The 25,032-nt window shown below is 41.1% G+C and overlaps 2 protein-coding genes across 10 annotated transcripts in view; both read left to right on the top strand.

Moving 5' to 3' along the window:
• Positions 1 to 14,769, top strand: part of DNAAF5 (dynein axonemal assembly factor 5) — a gene marked incomplete at its 5' end in the record, with an annotated part of 29,702 nt that extends 14,933 nt beyond the window's left edge. The window contains 6 exons of the mRNA XM_080619101.1: positions 1,489 to 1,657; positions 4,711 to 4,858; positions 9,753 to 9,903; positions 11,183 to 11,339; positions 13,168 to 13,359; positions 13,934 to 14,769. Of these exons, the coding sequence (XP_080475227.1) occupies positions 1,489 to 1,657; positions 4,711 to 4,858; positions 9,753 to 9,903; positions 11,183 to 11,339; positions 13,168 to 13,359; positions 13,934 to 14,073 (957 nt within the window). The 3' untranslated portion in view covers positions 14,074 to 14,769. The remainder of the gene's footprint in view (positions 1 to 1,488; positions 1,658 to 4,710; positions 4,859 to 9,752; positions 9,904 to 11,182; positions 11,340 to 13,167; positions 13,360 to 13,933) is intronic.
• Positions 14,770 to 16,897: 2,128 nt separating this feature from the next.
• The window catches only part of SUN1 (Sad1 and UNC84 domain containing 1), a 34,433-nt gene continuing 26,298 nt past the window's right edge, over positions 16,898 to 25,032 (top strand). For 4 of the 9 annotated variants that reach the window (XM_080620043.1, XM_080620042.1, XM_080620041.1 and 1 more), the window contains exons 1-2: positions 16,898 to 16,987; positions 21,069 to 21,352. The gene's annotated coding sequence lies outside the window, so the exon portion shown is untranslated. Of the gene's footprint in view, positions 16,988 to 21,068; positions 21,353 to 21,396; positions 21,420 to 21,596; positions 21,671 to 22,248; positions 22,331 to 25,032 lie in introns of those variants that run through there. The other 5 variants (XM_080620037.1, XM_080620036.1, XM_080620040.1 and 2 more) reach the window with 5 other exon arrangements.

Raw genomic sequence — 25,032 nt, 5'->3', positions numbered from 1 at the left:
TCATTCTTTTTTTGGTTTTTAATGCATTCTTGAAAGTATTTAAAGAGTTTAGTTTCAGTCGCCTGTGAACAACGTATTATTTTGTCCCTCTTGTTCAGTGGAAAAAAACTCCTTGCAGATTGCGGTGGGATTAATAATGGGGAACAGTTTCTGTCTTGACACATTCTGTTAACTGTTCCAGTTAATTTACAGATAAATGAATATTTTACATACAGGTTGTTTTGGCTGGCTGGCAGAATGCTTCCAAGAAAGGAGAAATCTTGTGCTTGAGGCATGCAAACCTGCTTCAGGAGTAATCTTTGTCCTTAGCAAAAACTGTTTTGTTCTCTTCCTAGAAACCTCATTTACTCTCTCCACATCTGGTACTTCCATAATAACATCTTTGTCTGGCAAATGATTCATCTGTAAAATTCTAAAGGTCCCAGACATGTTTCAGCTAACTTATGCAGTTAATCTTAAAAATATTAAAAATATGACTACAAGTTGTAGTTCTACTCAACCACTTAAAGTCAAATGATGTCATTCATAGCACTGTGCTGCATCTCTCTCTGCTAGAACTGGCCACGCTGACAACGGATATTATTTCTCAGTAGGGTTTCTAACAGTGTCTTGCTCCCCATTCTTGATTCTCTGTCCACGGAAATCACTAAGACTGTAGATGCTGCTTTCAGAATGCTTCTAATCTCTTCTCTAAAGAAGTTCTGTACCTCTGGGAGGAGTCTTCAGGAATTGTAAAAGCAAATTTTCCTTTGTGTTGAAATACATCTGCTACACTGATTATGAAAATCTATATGTTTCCTTGCCAAGCATGGTCACGTCTGGAATTCATTTAGTAGTTCTTTTTACATGTTTTATTTATGCATGTTTTATTTGCCTGTCTCATGGGATAGTTTAAATGTAAATATGAAGAAAGGATTTCAAATCTAACAGTAAATTTTGGTACTTCTAAGCAGTTGAGAATTTCAGAATTAACCTGGTACTGTTGAGAAAGCATCCAGAGTAATTCAAATTGAAGGGTGGGAGAACAGGGGGAGAGAGGGGAAATACCATGTCTTCTCTGAGCTGTGGCAACAATAGGTTCTGGAAGTTGCCGTAGCCTGTTAGATGGGATTGTGAGAAATTCCCTCTCAATGTTTTAAAGCAGTCTTAAATTAAGGAGAAACACGTCTTTAAAACTACTAAGAGCTTTTTTATGACATGGTTAGTTTTGGGATAGGTTTTTACATGGATTGGAGATTCTTTCATTTTGCTGTTATGTTCCTGTGTTCCTTATGATTTCATTTTGAAATCAGGACAAATGTTTCACTTTTATTTAAAGTTAATGGACATAGTATAGGCAGACATTAAATATCAATTGTAATTGTCCGAGTCTAAACTATAGAAATCTTCTTGTGTCCTTTCTGCTCTTACAGGATAATTACAAGTTTTAAAGATTTTTTTTAATCATTGTTTCAGTTAAGATCAAGTGTCCTATATCTGTTTTAACAGGTGGAAGAAACAATGTCTTCATTAGCTGAAGTGCAACGATTGGATAGTTTTCTTTCTCTCTACCAACAGCATATAATTCAGCTTATGGAATGGGTTTCAGTATCGTGTGATAGCTGGACATGCTATTCTCCAGAAATATTACAGTTAGATGTCATCGCAACTCATTCAGGTATGGCATTTTTAATAGTTCTTCAAAAAATAAAGTAATAACCTCCATTGGCTGCAGACACATTGCATTTTATAACGAATAGTGCAATATTCAGAAACTTCACAAGAATACAATGGAAAGCAAAACTAAAAATCATAGAATCACAGGCTGGTTTGGGTTAGATCATCCAATTCCAACCCCCTGCCACAGGCAGGGACACCTTCCACTAGAGCAGGTTGCTCCAAGCCCCATCCAGCCTGGCCTTGAACACTGCCAGGGATTGGGCAGCGACAGCTTCTCTGGGCAAAGAGCTTCTTCCCTATGTCGAATCTAAACCTACTCTCTGTAAGTTTAGAATCATTCTTCCTTGTCCTGTCACTACCTGCACTTGTCAAAGGCCCCTCTCCATCTTTCTTGTCAATCCCTTTAGGCACTGGAAGCTGCTCTGATGTCTCCCCTAGAACCTTCTCTTCTCCAGGCTGAACAAGCCCAGCTCTCCCTCCATAACAAGCCAACCTCTGGCTCCGTAACAGAGGTGCTCCAGCCCTTGGAGCATCTTCGTGGCCTCTTCTGGAGTCACTCCAAAAAGGTCCATGTCCTTCTTACGTTGGGGGCTGCAACTGCTGAATGCAGTACTAGGAGGGGATCTAATGAGGGTGGAGTAGACAGTGGAAATCTCAACCTGTTTGTCCCTAGAAAATTTTGAAGCAGCTCAAATTCCAAAAGGCTCTTTGACTGCAAGGAGCATACTAAAAGCACTTACGTAGAAGTACGCTTTCAGCAGAATGTAAGAGCTAAGGATTGTGGAGAGATGAACTGATGTAGCTTATGTGTGCAAAATGTACCTATTTTTCCCATCTATTCACTAGTCTTACAAAAGAGACTATCTGTACATTTCCTCACTTGTGTTCTTCAACACATTGCTGTGTACAGATGAATGCAAAACTTTGACATGCATTTCACCTAGCTTCAGATCTGTACAGTGAACGTTACTCTGACGCAGCTCTCAGATCTACAGGCAAGGAACGCAGTGACAGGCAGTTCTTTTTCACCTTGACACCCATTTTAAGATGATTAAAATGACAAGTCCTGTTTATTTGGTTTTTTCCTTTCTGTGACCTAAAAAGGGGATGTAGGCAGCTACTTCAGTTACAGATAAAGTAGTATTTTTGCTACTGCAAGTAAACGTGGACAGGTATACTTTAAGGGACTGTACCTTCTGCATTTCATCCTTAAAACTCAACAAAAGCCTCAACAAACCTATGTGAAGCACCCCCTTGCTGGTTTGTGCAGCAACCAGCATGAGTAATTTTTCTTTTTTTCGTCTGTGTAAAGAACAAAAAGTTTTTTTCAGTGCAAGGTCTGAAGGCCAACTTTTCTGTACATTTGTGCTCCCGTTTCCATGACTGAGGGACTTCTAGACAGTTGTCTCTGTTTTCCTTAATGCTGAATAAATCATCAAATGTCTGGGCAAACATTTTGGCTTGCACCCAGCACTGGTAATATGCTATTGTCTGTTTTCTGTCTGACAGAGCAGCTCCTAGAGCTATTTTTTTTTTGTTTCCTTTCTTTTCATTCCCACACATAATGTTGTTTTTAATCAATTTAATCAGTTTAACTCATTTCAATTTTTCTCAGTTTTTACTGCTTTTTAGGAACGTATGCTTAAGCTGAAATTAGCAATGTAGTTTGTTTTGTTTATTTTCCATCTGTTGAATTTGCTGTTATCAGTTTGGTATAATAGTAGTATCTTTCAAATGTCACAGAACTCACATGAAGCAGTGTATTTTGAATAAATGCTGTGAGAGTAAAGACCTATTTGTTGGCACAGAAATACAGCAAACTGCAGTTCAACACCCTGTATTGCTTCAGTCTAGACAGTGAAGACTGGGGGGGGGGGGCATTATTATTTTAAACATTAAATTTCCTGATATTATTAAATACTATTGAACTTGGTTTGGAATCTTAAATACTTCAATCTGTCCGTTCCATGTGTGAAGAATATTCTTGTCATTAGAAATGCCAGTGTTGTGTCTCCTTCTGGCAGGATTTTCGGAGTGATTAGAGTTGAATGGAACGTGCATCACAAAGACGCAAAGCTGAAGAAACTCCTAGGAAAGTAGTATTTTGTAAACACAGAGCAGAAAGAGCATTCTGCAGCAAGAAGCTTGCAGAATAAAGCATGTGTATAGTCTATATGTATTTTTCCTCTTTAAAACCATGCAGATGTTAGTCATTATCAAGGAGAAAGGCACAAACTTCCTTCTGTTTTGGGAAGATAATTTCTTCAAATGTTGGGATAACAGCTATGGGGGTTTTTTGTTGTTTTTTATTGTTTAGTGGTGAAAAAAATTTGTCATAGGATGTGAAAAGGTTAACAAACTAGAGAATAAATTTGGAAAATATTTTTATTTCAAATAGCTTCTAAAATTCACTGTATTTTAGATATTTTTTTTTTCTGTAAAATACAAATAAGCGTTATTTAAACGTGAAGAAAGCATACTGCTGCAGTAATTCTATTATCCAAGTTTGGAGGCTGACCCTTTCCAACATGCCCTTTCCCATGCCTCTGAGAATCATGAACATCTTTCCTTGAATGCTACATGTGGAAAAACTTGAAAGAATTAAAAAGCATAGTTAATGCTGCTCGTTGGAGTGGTAAGCTTTGTGCATAGCCTCAGGCTTTCAGAGGTATAGTGTTAATCCCCCCCCAGCAAATTAGTCTACCCAAAATGTCATCTTGTACTGATGGTCCCATCAACTAGCAGATGTCATTGATATGTCCATGCTACATAACACAGCAATACCAAGCTGGCTGAATGAGATGGGGAGTAAACCTATCTTCAGGGAGCACCATGCTGAGAGTGTGGGTACCTGTGCCCGTGGAGCTTGGGCATTTGTACACTGCCTAATACGATGTAACACGGATACATCAACAGCTGCCATGCAAGAGTGAAAAGTACAGTACTATTTTTAATACGAGGCATATTGCAAATTTTAATGCACTCACATATTAAACATCTAACTAGAACTTGTGAGCACTCTGAAATAAGTGTTATGTGTTTATTTTCTAGGTCATGTCATAGGTGAGGCTGTAAATAACTTTATTCTCATTCTTAAGACGTGTCTTCAACCAACCAAAGATCCCCAGATGCGGTTGAAACTTTTCACTGTTTTATCACAGTTGCTCCAGAAAGCAAGTGGAACCGTCAATTCTCAGGGGTAAGCAGAGTTCTGATTTCACACAGCTATCTGAACACTACAGTGGCTTTAAAAAATAATGACCATGATAGTAACTTAACCCTTATAATTGTGTCCATGTTAGCATGTCTGGAAGAGGAAAGACTTTCCCACCGTCTTCTACACTATATTTTTCTTGTTGTATTTTTTAACAATGTTTAGAAGGGCACAGTGCAATAATTAAAATATATTATATATATGTACAAATAAATGAAAGTCTGGACTTCCTCCACCATTGTATTCCTACCTCTGCCACTATGGAGAATTAAAATGGATGTCATGCAGATCTGGATAGTTCTAAAAAAATAAAGAGCTACAGGTGAAAAGAATGCATGTTTGAAAGCTAAAATGAGGATTCTTAGGAAATATGGAGAGAGGGTCAGTTGGTTTTTTTCCTTTTTCTCCCAGCCAGCTCCGAAATCCTGAAAATCCTGTAGTTATTGTAAGGAAACACCAAAAAAAAAAATGGGAATATAAAAATGCCCATCATATAGCATGATGTTTAACAAGCATTAAACCTAAATGTTTGATAAGGAATTATTATTACTCTCAGTGACTGCAGATAGAAGTCTCCTGTTGCTTAGTGCTATTTATGCTTTGCAAGTACAATCTAGCTGTAATTTACAGTGCTTATAAAACCCCTCCCTTTATAACAATGCCAGCAGTGGGGCTCTACTGTCATTATTAATTCAGCTTAGTAGTACCGTAAACACTTCTGATTCCATAACACAGAATATAATGAAGTTGTCCTTTTTTAACTGAAAGCTTTTGTGCCAAGTGTGTTGTTATCTGTTTGTGTATTTTCAGGATCCGGTGTTAAAATCCCTATTCATATGAGAAATCTTTTTGTAGTCAGTGGATTACTTGTTTAAAAAATCATGTAACTAAGTGGTAGTTACAAGACCAGTCTAGATATGCAAGAATCTTCCTGAAAGAAAAGCACTCTGAAAACTATTTTAAGTGTTCCAGGACCTATTTGTTGTAAGCTAATCTGTTGTATCTTAGATCTGTATCATCTGAGATTGCAAAGACTGTGAGGCCAAGAAATGGCATCTCTGTATTCTGTGATGCCCTGAACACAACAGTAATGCTTATTAAGTGTGTAGTAACATATTTCAGTCTAAAAATGGCATATGACTCTCTCCTATCTATTTATTTTCTTTTGTGGCCTAATTTTACCGTCCTCTATTTACTGCAGAATAAATTACTAGTTCCTGTTCATCTACCATAGATTCACATTTATTATTTCCTACATTTGTTTTTAAAACATCAAATATGTTCATTCTGTCAAAGTATTTAATCAAATTCAGACCTGGTCCACAAGTTAAGTCACACTGGCATTTCTTCGCTATACATTTTCAGTTATCTGGTCTCCTGCTCTTCCTCCTCAGATTAGAGATTAGAGTAGAATAGAATTTGAATCACTGAGTTAAATTCTCTGTTCTGCCTCTCATTGTGATCTACAGAAAATCATTTAGGCTGCATCTAAGCAGAATGACTGGTACATTACATGGCATGCTGCAGAGTCCTGACTCCATAGCATTCCTGACTAGGGTGGCTAGGAGGTTGGAAGGATTTCTCCATTAGCAGATAGCTTTATTCATTCTTTGTTTCTGACATGTACAGTAGGATTGGTAGCACTTTTCTGTCTGAAAGTCTCTGAAGTGCTTAGGTTAAGTATATTAAGATAGGTCCTGCAGGTACTGCTGGTAGAGAGAGATGATCAACACAGGACCACATGGAGAGCATCATCAAAGAGTAAATTTTGACTACTGCCAAAACAAATAGGATGAACAACAAAATCTTTCATCTGCAACCCAGTAATTTGTATAAATAATGGAGCCAAAGAGGAAAAAAAAGAAAACCAATCCAGTGAGCTGCCAGCTTCACTAGGTTTCCCAGGAAAGGGAAAAAAACATCAAAAACATAGTAGAAAAAACTGGAATGTTCCAAAGTAACACTGTCAGTGAATATAGCCACACCAGCTCTCTACAGATAGCAGTAATGGAACTTGTTTTGCTCGGGCCAGTATGAGTGAGTGGCCTTTTGTCAAGGCTGGATACACCCAATGAGGTTAATAGACCTGTCTGTACAAAGGACTCCTGGCCAAGGACGGCCCAGTCAGACTCATAATGAGGCTCTTAGTCCTCTGAGAACAAGAGCAGTGCAATGAATTTTACCCGTAGGTTCATCTTCAGAAACTAAAAACTAGGAACTAAATGACTCTTTGAAGTCTTAATCCTACTTAACATTGTCACAGCAAATGCTTTAATGTAGGAAGTAACAGGTAAAGTTTTTGAGTTTGAAAAGCTGCTTGCAAAACATTTTTGGAGGTTTTGATTTGTAAAAGCAAATCTGATTTTGTTTCAGATTACCTGGATTTAGGATGTTCAGTTTGGGAAAAAAACTATACACACACATAGCCCAAAACACAACAATCCACAAACATATGAAACCAAGTGCAGCAGTGCCATAAAAGCAGAAAAGAAGCCTACCTAGAACAAAAGTGCATAAAAAAAATAATTAACATGGAGTGAAAGTTGAAGTCTGTAAGTCCATTAAATGGGGGTAGCAATTTTAATGTAAACCCAAGCTCTGCTTTTTATATCTGCATAAGAGCTAGGTATTACTGTACGCACAGATGATGGTTTAGTTACTTCATACCCAGTTGAGAATAAAGTCTCAATTCTATGAATACAAATAGCACAGACAGGGTATGTTCTTTCATAGAAATGACTCACTTTTAGAATTAAGTTACACAGATCTACCAGAGTAAGAGGGAGAATTTAATTGCATCAGCAACAGCAGAAAATATATCTTAATGGTAATGAGAGATAGTGTAGTGAAGCACTAATAAGTTCTGGTTACACAGTCACTTTCACTGCTGGCAGTAATTTGTTTAGCTCCTTAAAAACATTCTACCAGTTTAGATAAGAAGGTTTTCAGTTATTATGCTAAAGACAGTTGTGTGGTCATGTAATTTCGTTTGAGTCTGACATGACTGAATCAGATAATTGCCAGATATGGCTTTACTGATTCTATTTCAAGGCACTAGAACAAATACTCTCACAAATAGCATAGCATTATGGTTAACATAATGCTGATGGAATTTACCTTTATGTTTTGACAGAATGGTTTTTCTTTGCAGTATCACAGAAGGCTTTATTAAAAACAGAAGCAGCTACTTATCAGATAGCGCAAGGCTGCTTTTAGCTTTGGAGCTAAAAGGAAATTGGGAATGATGGTGATCATTAGTTGTATTTTTTTCCCAGCAACTTTTTGAATAGAAAAATATTAATTCTCAAAAAACGGGTTTCAAATAATTAAAAGGCTTTAACAAATTTAGATGTGTCTAATGAGAAATCAGATTTCTTGTTATTGCTGAATCTTAAGTGCCATCTGCTGGACAGGAAACAAGAATGGATCTGTGACTTTCTCAGGCACTGAGTGTTCCTTTAGCCGAGGACTAAGCAGCAGCCAGCTGTATGTTTCATCATGTTGAAAATAGAGATTTTCAGGTTTATGTGTGTGCAACAGACATTTAAGGCCTGGCAGGCTGCCTGGGCACACTTCGGTCGGGTTACGCCTGGATGGCAAGGTCTAACTGCAGTGGGTGAAGGATAGCCACAGGACAGCAGACACATTTCATATTACATTGATAGAATACTGCTATGGATTTTTTTATTCCTGGGTGATTTTTTTTTGTCATGGAAGGGATTTTTGAAAAAGTTCTTAGTGATAATTGTTTGTTGTTGATGTTTACCTCTTATGTTCCTCCTGTGGCTTGGCACATCCTTATAGGAGTCACTTATTCATCCTGGAAATGTAGGACTCTTAGAAAATCCAGCAACAGCTTCTTCCCTTTCTGCCAGGCAGCAGGGTGGTGATGTGCTGTTTTGCACTCAGGTGGCTGTAGTCCAGGTTTGTGGGAAGTTTTACAGTTTGACACAAGTCAAGGTAGATTTTACCCTGTTATTTGTCTTTTACCTGTTATCTGGTTTGCATGCTGCCAGCTACTTTTCAAGGCAGAGAGGCACCTGAGCCTTAGTTATCTAGACACAGCCAGGCACAAATATCTCTTGGATGCAGCAAGGTTGGTGGTTTTTTTTAACTTGTGTGTAAGAGCTATATCTTTTTTTCTCTCAATTTAAAACTGATATGGAATTAAGTGGGTGTGAGGGAATACTGCCTCCTGCAGTTGCTGACTCTTGAAGCAACTTTCAGCACTATAGTAGCCCACTATAGTAGAAGAGGAAGAAGCATCACCAAAAATATCACAGATCTGTGTGTTTGTAATGAAAACAAGCTAGTATTGGGACTGGCACCATCAGAAAATCCTACAGACCTCTCACCCCTGAGGGAGACGAGTTTCTGAGCCAAGGGAGAGCAGAAGTATTCTGTGTAGGCTCCCTGCAGTATCAGCAGTTCAGGTCTCATCAATAGCATTCATACTTTTCACGTTATAAATACTTTTCACTGGACAGTCTCAAAGGGCCTTAGAAATATTAATGAATCCTGACAGCATTCATATGGGGTGTTATCTCCACTTCACAGATGGAGAAAATGAGACAGAAAGAAGGTAAGTAGTTTACCAAGATAACACAGTGAGCCATGGGCATCGTCTGAAGTGGAAGAAAGTCTAGCCTCCCTTTTCCATGAATGTTAGGTATTTGTTTAAATATTATCTAGAAAAATTAAGCTATGAGAAGCTTATCACATGCATTATAATCACATTGGCTTATAAGATTTTCTTTTTTTTACAGTCTTTTTTTTTCCTGCCTATGTTTCTATAACAGAAAATTCTCTTTTACATCCTGTCAGTCTCTTTATCACTTTCTCGTGAACCTTTATTTTGCTTTCTTATTTTTGGCTTCAGGCTGTTCCCTAGCTACCTTGAGATTGTGATAAAAGACATACTAGCTCCTAATTTGCAGTGGCATGCTGGAAGAACAGCAGCTGCCATCCGCACTACAGCTGTATCATGCCTTTGGGCTCTTATTCACTGTGAAATGCTTTCACCAGAGGAGGTAAATTCTCTCTTTCTCATCAAATGTACTTTGAAATCTTAGGCAGGAAGACAAATGCAAGGGGGGGGGAAGATTAAATCCTTATTGTAAGTAATATTTTCAGATGGACATACAGTTTTCATAATAAAGTTCATTAATTGTAATTGAGTATAAGTAATTGAATACATCAGTAGTGGAGGGATGTTACCCTGATAAGAGACCTGAAGGCAGCTAGTGAGCTGTAGAACTAGTCATCAAATTTTGTAGATCTTTGTTCTACCATAATGTCACTTCTATAGCACAAAACCCTCACCACTGTTAGCACAGCTTGACACCACTGGACCCCTAAGCTATGCCTGTGCAGCAGCACTGGAGCTAGCTAGGGTATGCTTTTGTGTAATGTGGAAAATACACTCACGTTGTTGCCTTGGAGCCCACAGGTCCGTTTGGGGAACATAAAAAAAATATGATTCCTAGAAAGGGCAGGAGAACTTGAGATGGAACTTGGTGGTTATCTGTAGAAATGGAGGTAGAGAGTTAACACGGATATACTTAAAGAAGTGTTACGCACCATGGTGATTATGGATTGAGTCTGAGGTGGTTTTTGAAGCTTCTTTGCTAACAAAGATAGCATTCGGAAATGATGCACAGGAAAGATGTTCAATATAAGGGAATTTTAAAAAAAATGGAATTAAAATGTTATTAAATGTTCATAGACTTTACTGTCTCTATAACAGACCTTAATTGAACAAAGTGTTTAAACACATTTAACTGGTTGAGTTCACATATACAAAAGCATTTCTATCAGAGACTATTGTTCTAGTTAAACACTTTTCTGCATCAGTGCCTTAATGCCTATTTTGCATTAATGAATATGAAATGTACATATTAAAGTCAAATTATGAAGCTCACTAAAACAGTCTTTCAACAGTCTTTACTTACAAGCTTCCTTTTAGAATAAGAGCACCATCTACTGGACACACACAAAATCCTCATCTCCAAATTATTTAAAGTCTTGCCAACGTATTTTTTTTTTCCTAAATAAAAAGGCAAGGAAGTTTAAAGATTTTACAAGTTACATAAAGCTCATCTGCATATACACCGAACATCATGAACTGCATGATTGACTGGTGGATTTTAATTTTCCAAGCTTGCTGGGAGGCAAAAATAGAGCTGTGTAACTTCCAGGATTTTTCAGGTTAACTTTTTAAATTAAGCAAGCCAGTATTGGTCAGACCTAATAGTAACTGATGTAACCAAGAAGTTTAGAGTTGGTTTATGCTTTTCCTGTTAATTGTAGGTCTTAAAAGTCAAAGATGGGCTAATGCCTCAAATTATTGCTGCCATGGATGAAGACTCTAAAATCACACGACTGATGGCTTGTCGTATTATTGATGTTCTTTTAAAAGTCTGTGGGAGGCAGTTTGAAGAAGATAAATTTACCAATACTTACACAGGTAAGTGTGAAAGTTTGATTTTTTTTAACTTTTTGGTTTTTAATCAAGATCTCAGTGTTGAAGAATTACGGTTGCTTTGTTCATAGCCTAGCTTTTAAGGATGAAAAGCACCATGCTGGAGCAGTAGGCAGACTGTACCGCTTTAGGATTCACTGTGCAGGCTGTCCACCTTGCATGCAGATTCCCTGCAGCTGATAGGGTGAAGGCACTAATAGAGAGTAAGGAATGACAGAAACTGCTGTATGTCACTGTGGCATCTGACTTAAATCCCACGTAGAGAGCAAAAAGCCTTTAAACAGTTTGACGTGCAAGTAAGTGCAGATTTCATGTAGACTCAGTTTCTCAGCCATTCTTACTTGACTCCCATACACATATTCTAATGCTCTTCCTGTGTTCTCTTACCTGGTATTTTAACTATTTGGGTAGCTCTTCCCCAGAGACATTTTGTGGATATTAAGGAAATGGAGAAAGTAAAGTGCTGCACAAAATCATACCATTAGCCACATTTTTGTGTATGAGAGGCAATTTAATGTCTTATTCCTGCACAGACTTAAGACATGATTTTAAAAAGATGAGACTGCTTCAGGTGTATAAAGTATACATACACATTTTAGGAAATCGGGGTGTTAAACACTTGAGTAGGTGGTGGTGTGTGTGACTCCACCAGCACTTGCTTTTTGCAAGTCCCTTCCGTAGTAGGTTTTTAACTGCAGTATGTCATTTCATTGAGGTGGTGTTTTGCAGACAAATTCATGTCCTTTGGAAGTTCCCTTGCTCCCAGTTGTGCAGAACTGAGCATTATTCCAAGCATTATTATGCATTAGACCAGTAGATGGAACTTCACTCAATATTATGGTCCTTGCCAGGCTTGCCAGTATTTTATCTGCATTGCTCCCTAGTTTAGACTACATGAAATAATGTTCTAACTATAGTGAAAGCAGAACAGTAATGCATTATATAAATGGTAGTCACATTGTTCTCCGTGCTGTGTTTGAGGGCCAAGAGCAAACCATTTAATTGTACCATAAATAGACCTGAATAGGTAATGGGTTGGGGTTTGTAATTTAAGAAGAGAGACTGGGGGGAAGAAAGAAGAAAACGCTCATCTAGAGTGCTGTAATTTCAAATAGAGCTGTTATCTGTAATGCTTCTTAGGATGGTGTTTAAAAGCTAAACAATGAATTAGGAGAAGTACAGTCTATGCTATGCTATGTAACAGGATTTACGTTCTCAGAGATATATGCAAATAGATCGGACCTTCCCAAATTCAGTATCTTAATGCCTGATATATTTTCTTACATGGCACAGTAGAAATCTAACAACAAACGTTTTTAATTTGGAGAAACACACAATCAGGCAATTGTCAAAGTGTATCTTTGCATCTTGCATATTCAAATAGTCTGCAATGCAGTTATTCACTGAACAGTAGTATATGATAGAAATACTGTGCTTGATAGAGCATGGAAATACTTAAACTCTGTACTTCTACAATGCATTAATAACCATGGCACCTTGTTAGAAAGAGTGGTAGAGAATGTCCAACTAATCTAAACAGTTCTGTGAATTTCTTTTAATGTTTTTGTCACCGTAACAATTCAATCAAAATGCACTGTGTGCTTTTAGGAACAACGTACTACGTTGTCGTGGCTTCAGCGTGAGTTACCGGCTGGGCTTAAACCACGATATACGTGTACACACAGTGTTCAACATACAGAAATAAAAATGCGACAGCAATTTCAGTGATGACAAAATGCATTAATTTTTCCAAATGCAGAAGATGACTTTGTTGTTCACAGTGCTATTTGGTTGTGCACATATTCCTTTTCAGAAGTTTTAAAGCGTCTGGATGATGCTTCATCTGATGTACGACTGGCAGCTGCTCACACCTTAACTAATTGGTTTAAATGCTTAAAGGACAGTGATGTGAAATCTGCAATGGAAGTTCACATTGAGTTTCTGTACCAAGAACTGTTGATACATCTTGATGATCCAGATCAAAATATCCAAAATGCTGTCCTAGGTAAGACTTTCAGTCATACGTATTTTCAGCAGCACTTTTTACATTATGCTTTCAAGTGTCATATGAAAGTAGCACATACAACTGGATGTTAATCCTAAGAGGCTGGAAGCTTTCCTTTGGGTTTCAGTAAGCATGAGCTGAGACCTTTTACCTGGATGCAGAATGTAATGTTTTATCTAGCACTCACCAGAGGGGGAATATCAGTGCAGCTGATGTATCGGAAGACTTTATAGGTGGTAAACAAGATACAGAGCACAGACACAAACCATGGCAGGAAGTGACCATATCCTCACTTGCTTGATGAATTCTTTGGAATTTATTAGTATATTGGTCTGTGTTCAGGTGCGTAAATGTTAAAATACAGACCTAAGTGAATGAGGGAGGAATCGGGTTGTCATGACTTCACGAATTGTAGAATGATTTCCAGGCTAGGTTTCAGCTACTCTGAGAGAACTTAGATAGAGAAACCGAGAGAGGCTAATGATTTATAAAACACAGAGTCATAGAATGGTTAGGGTTGAAAAGGACCTTAAGATCATCTAGTTCCAATCCCCAACATATTTTTGTTTTACAGAAGTTTTAAAGGAAGGAAGCAGTTTATATCCAGAACTTCTTGTGAAACAAATTGAAGCGGTTGCACATAAGCATCAGACACCTGTCTATTGTAATCAGCTGCTCCATCACATTCAGTCAGCCAAAGAATCAGCTTTATGAATCGATGCTGAAATTCTTTTTTGTGAACTGTATATGAAGTCTGTATGATTTGGATTACTTCTGTATTTTCATTTGCTTAAGAAAGGCCAAGCAATATATAGGTTGGGTTTTTTCATTGTGAGTTCACTATTAGCTCATTTGAAATTCAAATTCTGTGTTCTTCACTGTTTGAGCAGTTCTTTGTATTTGGTATCAATAAAACAGTGTTTAAATTCATTCCGCATTGGAAGTTTTTCGGATCTATGGTTTAAAGGAGAGTGTTTTTCAGAAATTTGACGCTATTTATAATTGAGATAATTTATTTAACAAAGTAATAGTCTAATATCAAAGTTATTAATGGAATTCAGTGAGGACTCAGTCTTTCAGGGAGCATTTCAAACTCCCAATAAAATCCAATTTTGCAGAGTTAGTTTGCAGTTTTATCAGCAAAAAAACAAGCCAAACTTCTCTTGCATAATGCAGCAAAATTTGTACATGTTACACCCATACTTACGATGCTGGTATAACAGGGACATATTCTGAGTGGGTGTCACTAAAGGAATAGTTTTTATTGGCATTTCATGACTGAGAATAAAGCTAACCTTTTTTAAATTAAGGTTTATACATGGGAGGAAATGTGCTGTTTTGTTGCTTAGATTAACAGTATTTGTATTTTTGTATTAAATATTGCATCTGCCGTTTTTGTGTTTTTACCATTGTGCCTTGGAAAGCAAGCAACATTTGCATATTACTTTGAAATTAAATTCTGCAACATTAGGCTAAAGCTTGAGATATATTTCTAAGAGACATTTGTACTGTCTTATATTCTCAGCTGTGTAATAAAGTGAGCTCTTAGATTCTTGTCTACATCATTGTGGGGTAGTGTGCTATTTACTGCAAACACAAGTCACTGAAAATCAAGATCCTGATTTTTTTTTGGGGGGTAATGGGGGGAAGAGGAGGTTTAATTATCTTTATTACAGCCAAAAAGTGCTCTTTGGCTTCTAATTTCCAAGCACCCTGGGGTTTGGTAATACTCCTTATCCTGCAGGAAGTCCTCACATTTGTTTATCCTTCAGAGCTAACTACTTTTTCAGACTTGTGACACTTGTTAACCAAACCATGATCTGTTCACAGCAATATCTACCTGCATTCTCAAAGAAACATCTGAGAGAGATTAGATAAACAAGACAATCTTATGCCTACCTTAAAAGCAAAGTCATGTAAACTCATGGCCGCTTCTCCACAAAATGCTATCTAAAAATGGTAATAATACTGATACAGAACAATTGAGTAGTTTCTTATGGATCTAAAAGCTGTTTTGCATTCCTGTAGAATAGGATACTCAGATCAAATTTAGTCTCTGAAGTGGATTTTTCTTTTCATGAAAAGCCAAAATATAAACATGCCTGTATTGAGCAGCATTTTAGTTGGCTAAAAACTATTAACTGTAGTGTGAGGGCCAGCTGAAATTCTTAGAAAGCACAATGTGAGTGAAATAAAAATCCCTAAAAGACCTTAAATGGAGTGAAAAGGTTGTGGAGTCTCCAGCCTTGGAGATATTCAAAACCTGATTTAACACACTCCTGGGAAACCTGTTCTACCTGACTCTGCTTGGGCTGGGATTTGGACTTCTCGATCTCTAGAGGCCTCTTCCAGCCTCTGGAATCACATGGAATCCTATTTAGTGTTATCACAGCCTATTCTGTGATTCCATGAAATTGTCTTCTTAGTCTAATCAATTATTAAAAAGCCAATTTAATTAGACTGGAAATGGGCTACGTAAGTATCCTAGCAGAGCCCTTAGAGTTTTCATACAACGCTGTTCTCAAGAGTTTCAAAGAGCTGCAAAGAAGCAGGTTATTCCAGCGCAACCTAAAGTTCCACTTCAGCAACACAAGCTCAGTTCTCACTGTAAAGTTCCCTTGAAAGTCCACTTTTAGCTTCCTGTGTTGGCAGAATTCAGGTTCTTTACCACTGACTGCAGCCGCAAGATAGTTGCAGTGCAAATGTTGTGCAAGTGCTTTTCATTACCCTTGTGATCTAAAGGAGAGACATGTAAAAAACCCAACTTCATATGTGGGAATAGAGAAGAGAACCTTTCTTCAGCAAAGTGAAATTTAGTCAAAAGTTGTTCAAGATGTTCTAAAGCTGGTACATCAGGACATGCACAAATAGTAAGAGCTGAAGTATTCAGCAAGCCTGGTATCTTCAGCAGGCTGGGAAATTTTCTTCTGCCTATGTTGAGCATTTTGTTACCTGTCAGAACAGTCTGCGTGGGATGCCTCCCAAGGAAAAATCTCCACATCATCCAACAAACCAGCTTGTTTCTTCAGAGCCAGGGGAGCTTTTTTGAATTGAATATTCTAGTAGTCCTTTTGGAGGCACAACAAACAGCAACGTGACTCTGTTTATGCATCTGTGACAAACAAGGCACCTGCCAATACGTCGTTTTATCAGAAAGTGTTCTGGACATAAGACTTCAATTATATGCTGACCCTGCTTATTGTCTACTGTATTCAACCTCTATAACCCAAATTTCTCAAATCCCTTTATGAAGAAGTACTATTGTCAAGTCTCCTGTGAATGGTGTGAGCTTCAGTTACTTTTTTTTTCAGCTTCAACCTTTTACAGCATCACTGGGAACATAATCAATTTTCTTTTCCTATTTTGCTAGATTAGCCATTTTATGTACTACATTTTATCTGCATTCATTGCATAATGGTACTAGGATCACACTCATTTTGTAACTTTTAAGCATGGACAATTTTGGGGAGGCAAAACTGTTATCGCAAACTTTCAGACTTTTGAGATAAGCAGGCTTTAGCCCTGCCCTTCCTGTGACGAACAGATGTGCTGCTGTCTTCGTCCTTGTAAGCTAGAAGACCTGCTGTGGAGGATCCTGGGACTTGGATTCTCAGTAACACAGTTTTTGGTAAGTGCATGCATTTGTCTAACTGAATATAGAATCTATAAGTATTTGTTGGCCACCTTAAATAGAACCAATTAACTAGACATTGAGAGAGTGCTGTCAAATGAGGCACCTGGGCTTTGAGAGACACCAGAAAGCACTTTCAGGAGAGACGGGTGGGAGGTTGAGTATGTTCCCTGATCCATCCACCCCTGATCCATGCGGGTCCCTACAGCCTCCCTTAGGGAGGCTGCAGTCGGTGAATGTGTCTGCAGTGCTGCAGGCCGTGCACTGGGTGACCTGTACTCCCAGTGAAGGTACCACAAGGCACACACAATGCCTTGCACTGTGCTTGCACACAGTGTGTTCCCCAGAGACTGACCTCCAGCTACACCTGGAGAAGTCTCAGAAACTATAATAACCCATCAGAACTCGTATCTGATTTCTACATATCAAACTTTATATGTATATTACAGTATATATTTATATTATAGTATCATAGCTATCCAATTACTACTGGAAATTATAGTAGAGTATATAGTATAATTTCAGTAAATCTTTACTAAACTGTAGTTTTAGTGAAGTGTTACCAAAGATTTTAGTTATATACTACATTATATACTATTCTATAGCATAATATAGTTTTACTAAAACTACAGGTTAACTAGTTTTAGATATACTTTTTTACTTTACTTTTATAGTTTTTTACTATACTACAGTAAAACTATAATTTTACTATACTATATACCCTATGCATAATATATAGTTTTACTGTATATACTATACTATATATAATATATATACTATATACTATTCTATACACTATCATATAGTTATACTAAAGCTGTTGTTATAGCAAATTTTTATTATATATTATATTATACAATACTGTATTATACAATACACTATACACTGGTATAAAGTTATACTAAAATACTGTTTTAGTGAAGTTTTACTATGCTATATATTATACACCATAATATATAGTAAAGTTTTACTAAAGTTGTACTATATGCTATGCTATACACTAGACTACAGTGTCGTAAAACTGTACTATTATACTATAACCAGAATACTTATTTGTTATTTATATTTACTATTTTATTTACTATATTTAAGTTGTTATATTGTAATAGCTATAGTTCTATATATATAGGTCAGATTAGAGTTCTGTTGGGTTATTGCAAAGGCTTTATCTCAGTCAGAGGAAGTCCCCTGGCTAGAGCATTGCCCCAGATAGAATGGAACATCTGGGCCTTTGGAAGTCAACATCTGATTCAAAAGAAACCAAGTTTCTGTTTCATTTGCAGAATCTGTGTTAGATCACACATAGGCAGGTGAGCAGCTTTGGCTAAAAGAATGGGTCAGAGCTGGTGCTGGAGGATACGGTGGACTGCTCTGTGCCTCAGCCCTTCACATGAAGTTCTAACCATGTTTTGAACAGAGAGACACAAAATTAAAGTGAAAAAATCTTCATTATAAGGCAGACAAAGGATCAACAAAAATTACAGCTAACAGGCTTGCATGCATTTACTGAGATCAGTCCTTCAGGGAAGCTCATGAGCAGCAGGGACTGAGATGAAGCAGCAGATGAGAGTGGGGAGGAGAACGGCTGCTCTGTCGGACTGCCTCGTATGTAATCGGCTTTTCTCGTTAACGTCTGAAATCCCCTGTAAGTCAGGACGGTGGCTGGATCTATAGTGGCAAAATTGAAGTGCTTCGTAGCCCCCTTGTAACTGATCACCTAATTGCTCTGTATGCAGCACCTTTGGCTGATGGCAGTGAGGGTGTAGAGAAAAGGGCCTGATGAGTTTAACCATAGCGTGAAGCAGATGGCAAGAAACTTTAATGAGCAAGAAATCAGATTTCTAGGTATTTTAGGTGATTTTCATGCTAACGCATGTACATGATCACCTCCCCAGCCTTGAACATAAAGGTCCCCACACTTCCTCACACTAAGGAACAACTCTTCAGCATCCACCTAGCCCAGCAAGGGGAGGAAATTGAAGCACTAACATGAGAATCATGGTGGGAAGGGAAGAGAAGGGAAGGGGCTAGAGAAATGTGAATCTTGCATTGGTTTAGCCTTGTACTGCAGTTTCCCTATACCTAGTGTCAGCTAAAAAGGCTTTTTTTTCCCGAGTTCCTAACTGCCCTCTACAGTTAAAACTGAAACCTCTTTAATATGATCACTTTTTATTCTTATTGATCATTTTTCTACAAACTTCAGCTTAGCATAGTGTCCTGGGTTCAGCAGCAGCAGTCAGTTTTCTCCTTCTTAGTAGCTGGTGCAGCGCTGTGGTTTTGACTTTCGGCCTGGGAATAACACTGATAAAGCCGATGTTTTCAGTTGCTGGTCAGAATGTTTACCCTGACCAAGGACTTTGTGAGTCTCATGCTCTGCCAGGGAGGAGGGGAAGCCGGGAGGAGGCAGGGACAGGACACCTGACCCAAACTAGCCAAAGAGGTATTCCATACCACAGCACGTCATGCCCAGGGATGTAACTGGGAGTTTCCCGAAAGGGCACGTTCTCTGCTCTGTCGGGCTCGTTTTCGGTGGGTGGTATCGTGTTTTCTTCCCTTGTTATTCCTCTTATCATTATTATTATTGGTGGCAGCAGTAGTGATTTGTGTTATACCTTAGTTACTGGACTGTTTTTATCTCAACCCATGGGAGTTACATTCCTTCGATTCTCCTCCCCATCCCTCGGGGGCGGGGGGGGGGAGTAGAACTGTCGTGGTTTAAGCCAGTTGGCACTGCAGCAACTACTGAGAAAAAGTGACTGCTGCTGCTGAACCCAGGACACCCACAAAACCAAGTGAGCCCACTTAACGTTCAGAACTTGTCGTTGGACGCTGAAAAACTTTGGAGGAATTTTTGCTTCAGAGTTGTTTCTTTTGAAACACGGAAAAGTTGGCTCACCACATGTACCAGCTTCTTTTAACAAAAGTGGGACATCCAACCAAGTTTCCCTTAAATCCTAGAAGCCAAAGGCTCTGTTGCTCCTCATAGCTGAGAAGTGGAGGGAAAGCTGAGTGTAAGCCATCCTCCACCAGCCTCTTAGCCTGGTCTGGATGGAAAAACAACTGCTCAGGACAAGTCAGAGCAGCCCCAGGAGCTGGAGCAATGCCTGGGGTGAGCGACATGCCTCATCCTGCCGGGGCAGAGTGCAGCCTGCCCTTGCTGGGGAGCGCGCCTGGCCTCACACTACCAACTAATGTCAGGGAGATTTAAACTAAGAAGCGATTTTGCCCTGTCTTAAGCCCTTAAACAGCATCTAATATAAAGAGAAGAAAACAGGTGAGGCACAAGTGCAGAAAGGGAAAGGGCGGTCAGAGAAGCGAGGTGATTTGCTCTTCTGCAGAGCACCCAGCCTGGTGAGGGGCTGCATGTCTCGCCAAACCTTGTGCTGGTTACCAAGAGTCACCTTGGCTGCAGCATCTTAAAGCTTTCCTGTAGCTGCAGGAAAGATCTTTTAAAACAAACTAAAAGTTTAACCTAAAATCAGTGCTATACAGACGTCAGCTAATGTCTTACTGACATTATTTTGCATCTTTTTCTGTTCCTTAAGGATTAGCAGCTTTTACCCTTTTGTACCCAAACAAGTACACAGAGCATGTTTATTTATTTGATAATTATGTATTTATTACCCAGTTGTTCCCAACAAGCTGAGGCACTTGGATGAGATATAAGGAGGAAATTCTTCCCTGTGAGGGTGCTGAGGCGCTGGCACAGGTTGCCCAGAGAAGCTGTGGCTGCCCCATCCCTGGCAGTGTTCAAGGCCAGGTTGGACAGGGCTTGGAGCAACCTGCTCTAGTGGAAGGTGTCCCTGCCCATGGCAGGGGGTTGGAACTGGATGAGCTTTAAGGTCCCTTCCAACCCAAACCAGTCTGGGATTTCTCCTGCATGCACAAAAATAACAATTTTAAGCCTTTCTGAAGGACACGCTCCCTGTTCCTGTTTACTGCCACTTGAGCCATCCTTGCCTGCTGCACACAGCATTGCAACGTGCACCAAAGAGCCGTGGGCCCAGTTTAACTGAGGGTTTAAGGAAACGTGGCTGAGACAGATTTCAAATCCAATGTATTTGTGTGCGTTCCCCAGACAGTTGTACGATGAGGCTTGTTTCACACCAGGACCCCTCTGCTGAAAGCAGGCCAGCAGCATCTCTGCTCCCTGCAGTTGCCCACCTGTCTCGGTAGCCCGGCATTGGCGAATCACACTGGAGCACAGCAGTAAGCGTGTTGTGAGCTCTTAGAGAAGAGCGGCAAGAAGAAGAAAACCCCCAAAAGACGGAGTAGGAAGAAAACAGCGAGGGGAGAAGCAGAAATACCGGGGGAGGAACGTCACGAGGAGCCAAGCGATAGCGCGCAAAGCAAGCCTCAGCGGTAACCATCATCTCCCCGGCCCTTCACACCCCGGGGGGCCTTAGGCCCCATCTTGTGCCGGAGCAGGGTGAAGACCCCGGGGTCTCCCTGCCCGGGGGGGGGGGGGTGGAGGTGGTGGTGACGTGCGCGCTGCCCCGGGCCGCGCGAGGGCCGGTTGCCGGTGGGCGGGGCGCGGGCTCGCGCAGAGGGGGGGCGCTGCCGGCACGCGCCGTGCGGGCGGGGCAAGGCGGAGGCTTCGGTGGAGCGGGAGGGGCGAGGCCAATCTCAGTCGCTGCGGTCGGCGGGTGCTCTGCTCTTCGCTCGGTTCACCGGCGACAGGTAACCACTAACCCGGGCACCGGCAGCGCCGGTTTCGCGTAGGCGCGGTCATCCCTCTTTCTCTTCCCCTTCCCCGCTGCCTCCTGCGAGAGGAAGCCTCTCCGTGCCCGCGCTGTGGCAGGCGGGGCTCTCCCCTTCCCCTTGGGGCTCAGGCCGCGTTTTCCCTGCCTTGCCTCAGGGCGGGGCGGGCGAGGAGCTCGGCGCCAGAGCCGTTCCGGCCGTTGCCGCACGGCCAGCCGCCCACTCGCACCGCGCCGCCGCCGTTTAACCGCCACTCGCTGGTCGGTGGCAGCTGCCGCCCGCTCCCGCCTCGGCCCGCCGGGAGTGTGAGGGCCGGTCCCGGCAGGCACTGCCTGCGGGCGCTGTGTCCCGGTCTGCATTCTGCTCGGGCAGCAGGGCAGGAGAGGCGTCGCTTTGGCGAGCGGGCTGGAGTTGCTGGGTCAAGTGTTGACCTCGGGGCCCAAAGCTGTTCGGATCGGCTGGAAGGAGGCAAACAAATCTCTGCTGTCTGCCCGCTCGGGGGCATGTTGGCCTGGCACTTGGAGCATTTTCTTGACACAGGTCACTATAACCTGCAGCTTTCCGCTCGGATTTAGAAAGACGTGATAAGCTGTGCCGCAGTGCCTGCGCTCGCTGCAGCTGCTGGGCCGGAGCGCAAAGGTAACGTCCCGCAAGCGGTAGTGCTGCTTGGTGCTGGGCAGTGCCAGCCGTGCCTGCGCTGTCCCCCTGTTGCCCCCTCGGGGCAGCTGCTGTCGATGCACAGTTTCTGTGGGGAATGTGTTGTTGAAGAGGTGGGATTTGGCATCGCTGCTTGAGCAAGTGATTGCCCCTGGGTTTACTGCAAAATACAATTACTATTTTTCTTTAAGTGGTGTGCTCGTTTAGAGGTGATGGAGTGGTGTTTCTGACATGGTTGTGTTTGGGCACCCTTCGATAACCACAGGGGTAGAAGTGTGAAACACAAAACTGTTTGGGGGCAGCACCTATTTTCTGACAGCCGCCAGAAGTTTTCTGGAAAGAAGTCTACTAAGAATAAAAAGTATTTGGTTTGCCTTATTAATTATTAAAAAGAGGTATTGCTTATAACACATTACAGGAAAGAAAGGTCATGCAGTACTTGCAATCCCTCTATCCCACCGTTTACAGTTTAACATTATGCAAAAAAGAAGTGAAATCTTCACTTATTAAAATCTTAGTGCTTTGCAACTATTGTAGGTTATTGCTTCTGTAGAATTTCCAAGTTAACAATAGTGTTCAATTCCCCTGTGTGGGTGTGTTACTATTTGCTGATTTTCATCATAATATTATGGAAGTCGCTTGGTGTTTGTTGGGTGTAAGTGATCTGCATGAAGGGCTTTATGGACAGGCTTAGCAAGCTTGTTACGTCTGTACATTAGTAAATGCAGCATGTATGCATATTTAAATCTGTGCTACTGCATCGGGCTGTGGGTTGGTGATTTTAAGAGTTGGGGACATTTTGGGCGTTCGGGTGTAGGAGTTAGTCATGAAGAGTGTGGTTTGGGCTTGATTTTGTCAGACAGTTGATTTCTAAACTGGTGGTTTTGGGGCAGATGAAGGCAAGGCAACCGGTAGGTAAACCGTGCCTCCCGTGGCCACCAGCGCCCGGCCGTTACAGCGCGCAGGGCCGCGGCGCAGCTGGGTCCGCCTCCGCGGCCGGGCCTCCCCCGCAGGGTAACCGGCTGGTTAAACCGCCCGTGAGCCCGGGCTTTGCCGCCGAGTGACGAGGAAGGCTCCGCGAGGCCGGGTTAGATCCATTGGGCTTTGTTGGGGCCGGGAAGCCATTTTGGGATCCTGCGGTGTGGTATGGAACGGCGTGTCCTGTCCGCCGAGCCGCAATCGCGGAACCGCGTTAACCCCCGCCCCCAATCCTCCTTCCCCTCCCTCCCCGGTGCAGCCCCTGGCGCCGAGAGGCGGCCGCGCCTCTACCGCCAAGCGTCCCGCTGGGCCCGAGGCCTCGGCCGGGAGCTCCCCGCCTGTGCGGCGGTCTGCGGAGCCTGGCGGGGAGGCCTCGGGCAGCGGCCCGGTGGGGCTGTGCGCGAAACTGCCTGTATTGGCCGAGTCGTGGGGCGGGCGGGAAGCTCCCGGCTCTGAAGTGACTCGGTGCGGTGTTCGGGTGCTGTGTGTGACTGTGAACAATGAGCAGACGTATTTATTCTTTAACCGCAGCTGGATGTATAGCAGGCTGCTGTCAACCTCCCTTCCAAAAACCGTGTGAAGGGCTACTTACTGTGAATATGCAGTGTTGCTGCTCTGTGAAGAACCTTCTTTTGTTACTAGCGTTGCAGTTGGGCACCTGCGTTTGACAGTGTTTGTCAATGATAAAGTCTAGCTTAAAATGTGGATTTTATTACTTGTATTTCTTCTGTTTATTTGCTCTTGTGTTTTTGTTTTAAATGAATACTAATGTTTTAAGAATGTGTTAATAAAACATTGATTTAGCTTGGAGCTCTTTGCTCTTCAGCCTGTTTAAACCAGTAGTTAGTTGGGTATGTGGAAACATTCTTCGTGGAGTATATTCACTTGGGAATTTGGCTTTAAAAAAAAAAAATAATTTTATTGATTATTCAAGGTAATAGTAGAAGCCAAAAACGAAATTACAAGTAAAAACTGGCTTGCTTTCAGGAACTGATAGGGTTGCATACGCCAGGTGTATTGTTATTAATAATTTGCCCAATGCTCTGCTTAGCTGTTGTGGCATTACTATCTTAAATCATCATGACTTAAATTTCATCTGCTTGCTTTAAAAGGTAAGGATAGAATAGGTTCCACTTGAAGTAGTACTGCCAGCAGCTCTCAGACTTTAAATGTTGGGGGGGAAGGGAGGGTTTGCCCTTTGTAATGTTAAGAAAAAAGAAGGCATACTGTCTTTTAAACTTTCTTATTCTGTAACAGACTTCCTGGGGAATATTTCTACTCTGCCAGGGTACTGTTTGTGAAATGGCAATTTACTGCTTCCTTTGTCATAAAGGGTGTTCATGAGGAAATGCATAGATGTTTGTGGAAGTCTGTGTAACCCAAAAGATGTATTTGTAGGGTGCTTGTAGTGTATATACAGTGTGTGTTTGGTGCTGCACCTCTTCCCCTGTGATGCTTCTGTGCCTAAAGGCCACTATTAGAGCATCTCATCACCTTCCATGAAAGCCAGGAGGTTTGCTGCGGCTGTGCTAGGGTTTAATTGAGGCTGTCTGATTCTGAAAGTGATTTTCAGGTAAACTGGCCTATGAGGTGGTGATGCAGTCTCATTTTCCCCCAAAAAAGCAGGTAAATGTGTCTCCTCCACAGGAACGTGGAAATTAGCGTTTAAGTTGAGGCACATCGCTTGAATTCCAGCTGTAATCTGT

The sequence above is a fragment of the Psittacula echo genome (assembly GCF_963264785.1).
Source record: "Psittacula echo genome assembly, chromosome: 5".
In the NCBI taxonomy this organism is placed as follows: domain Eukaryota; kingdom Metazoa; phylum Chordata; class Aves; order Psittaciformes; family Psittacidae; genus Psittacula; species Psittacula echo.
Note: the sequence above shows the minus strand (reverse complement) of the source record. Positions and strands in the feature narration are given on the sequence as shown.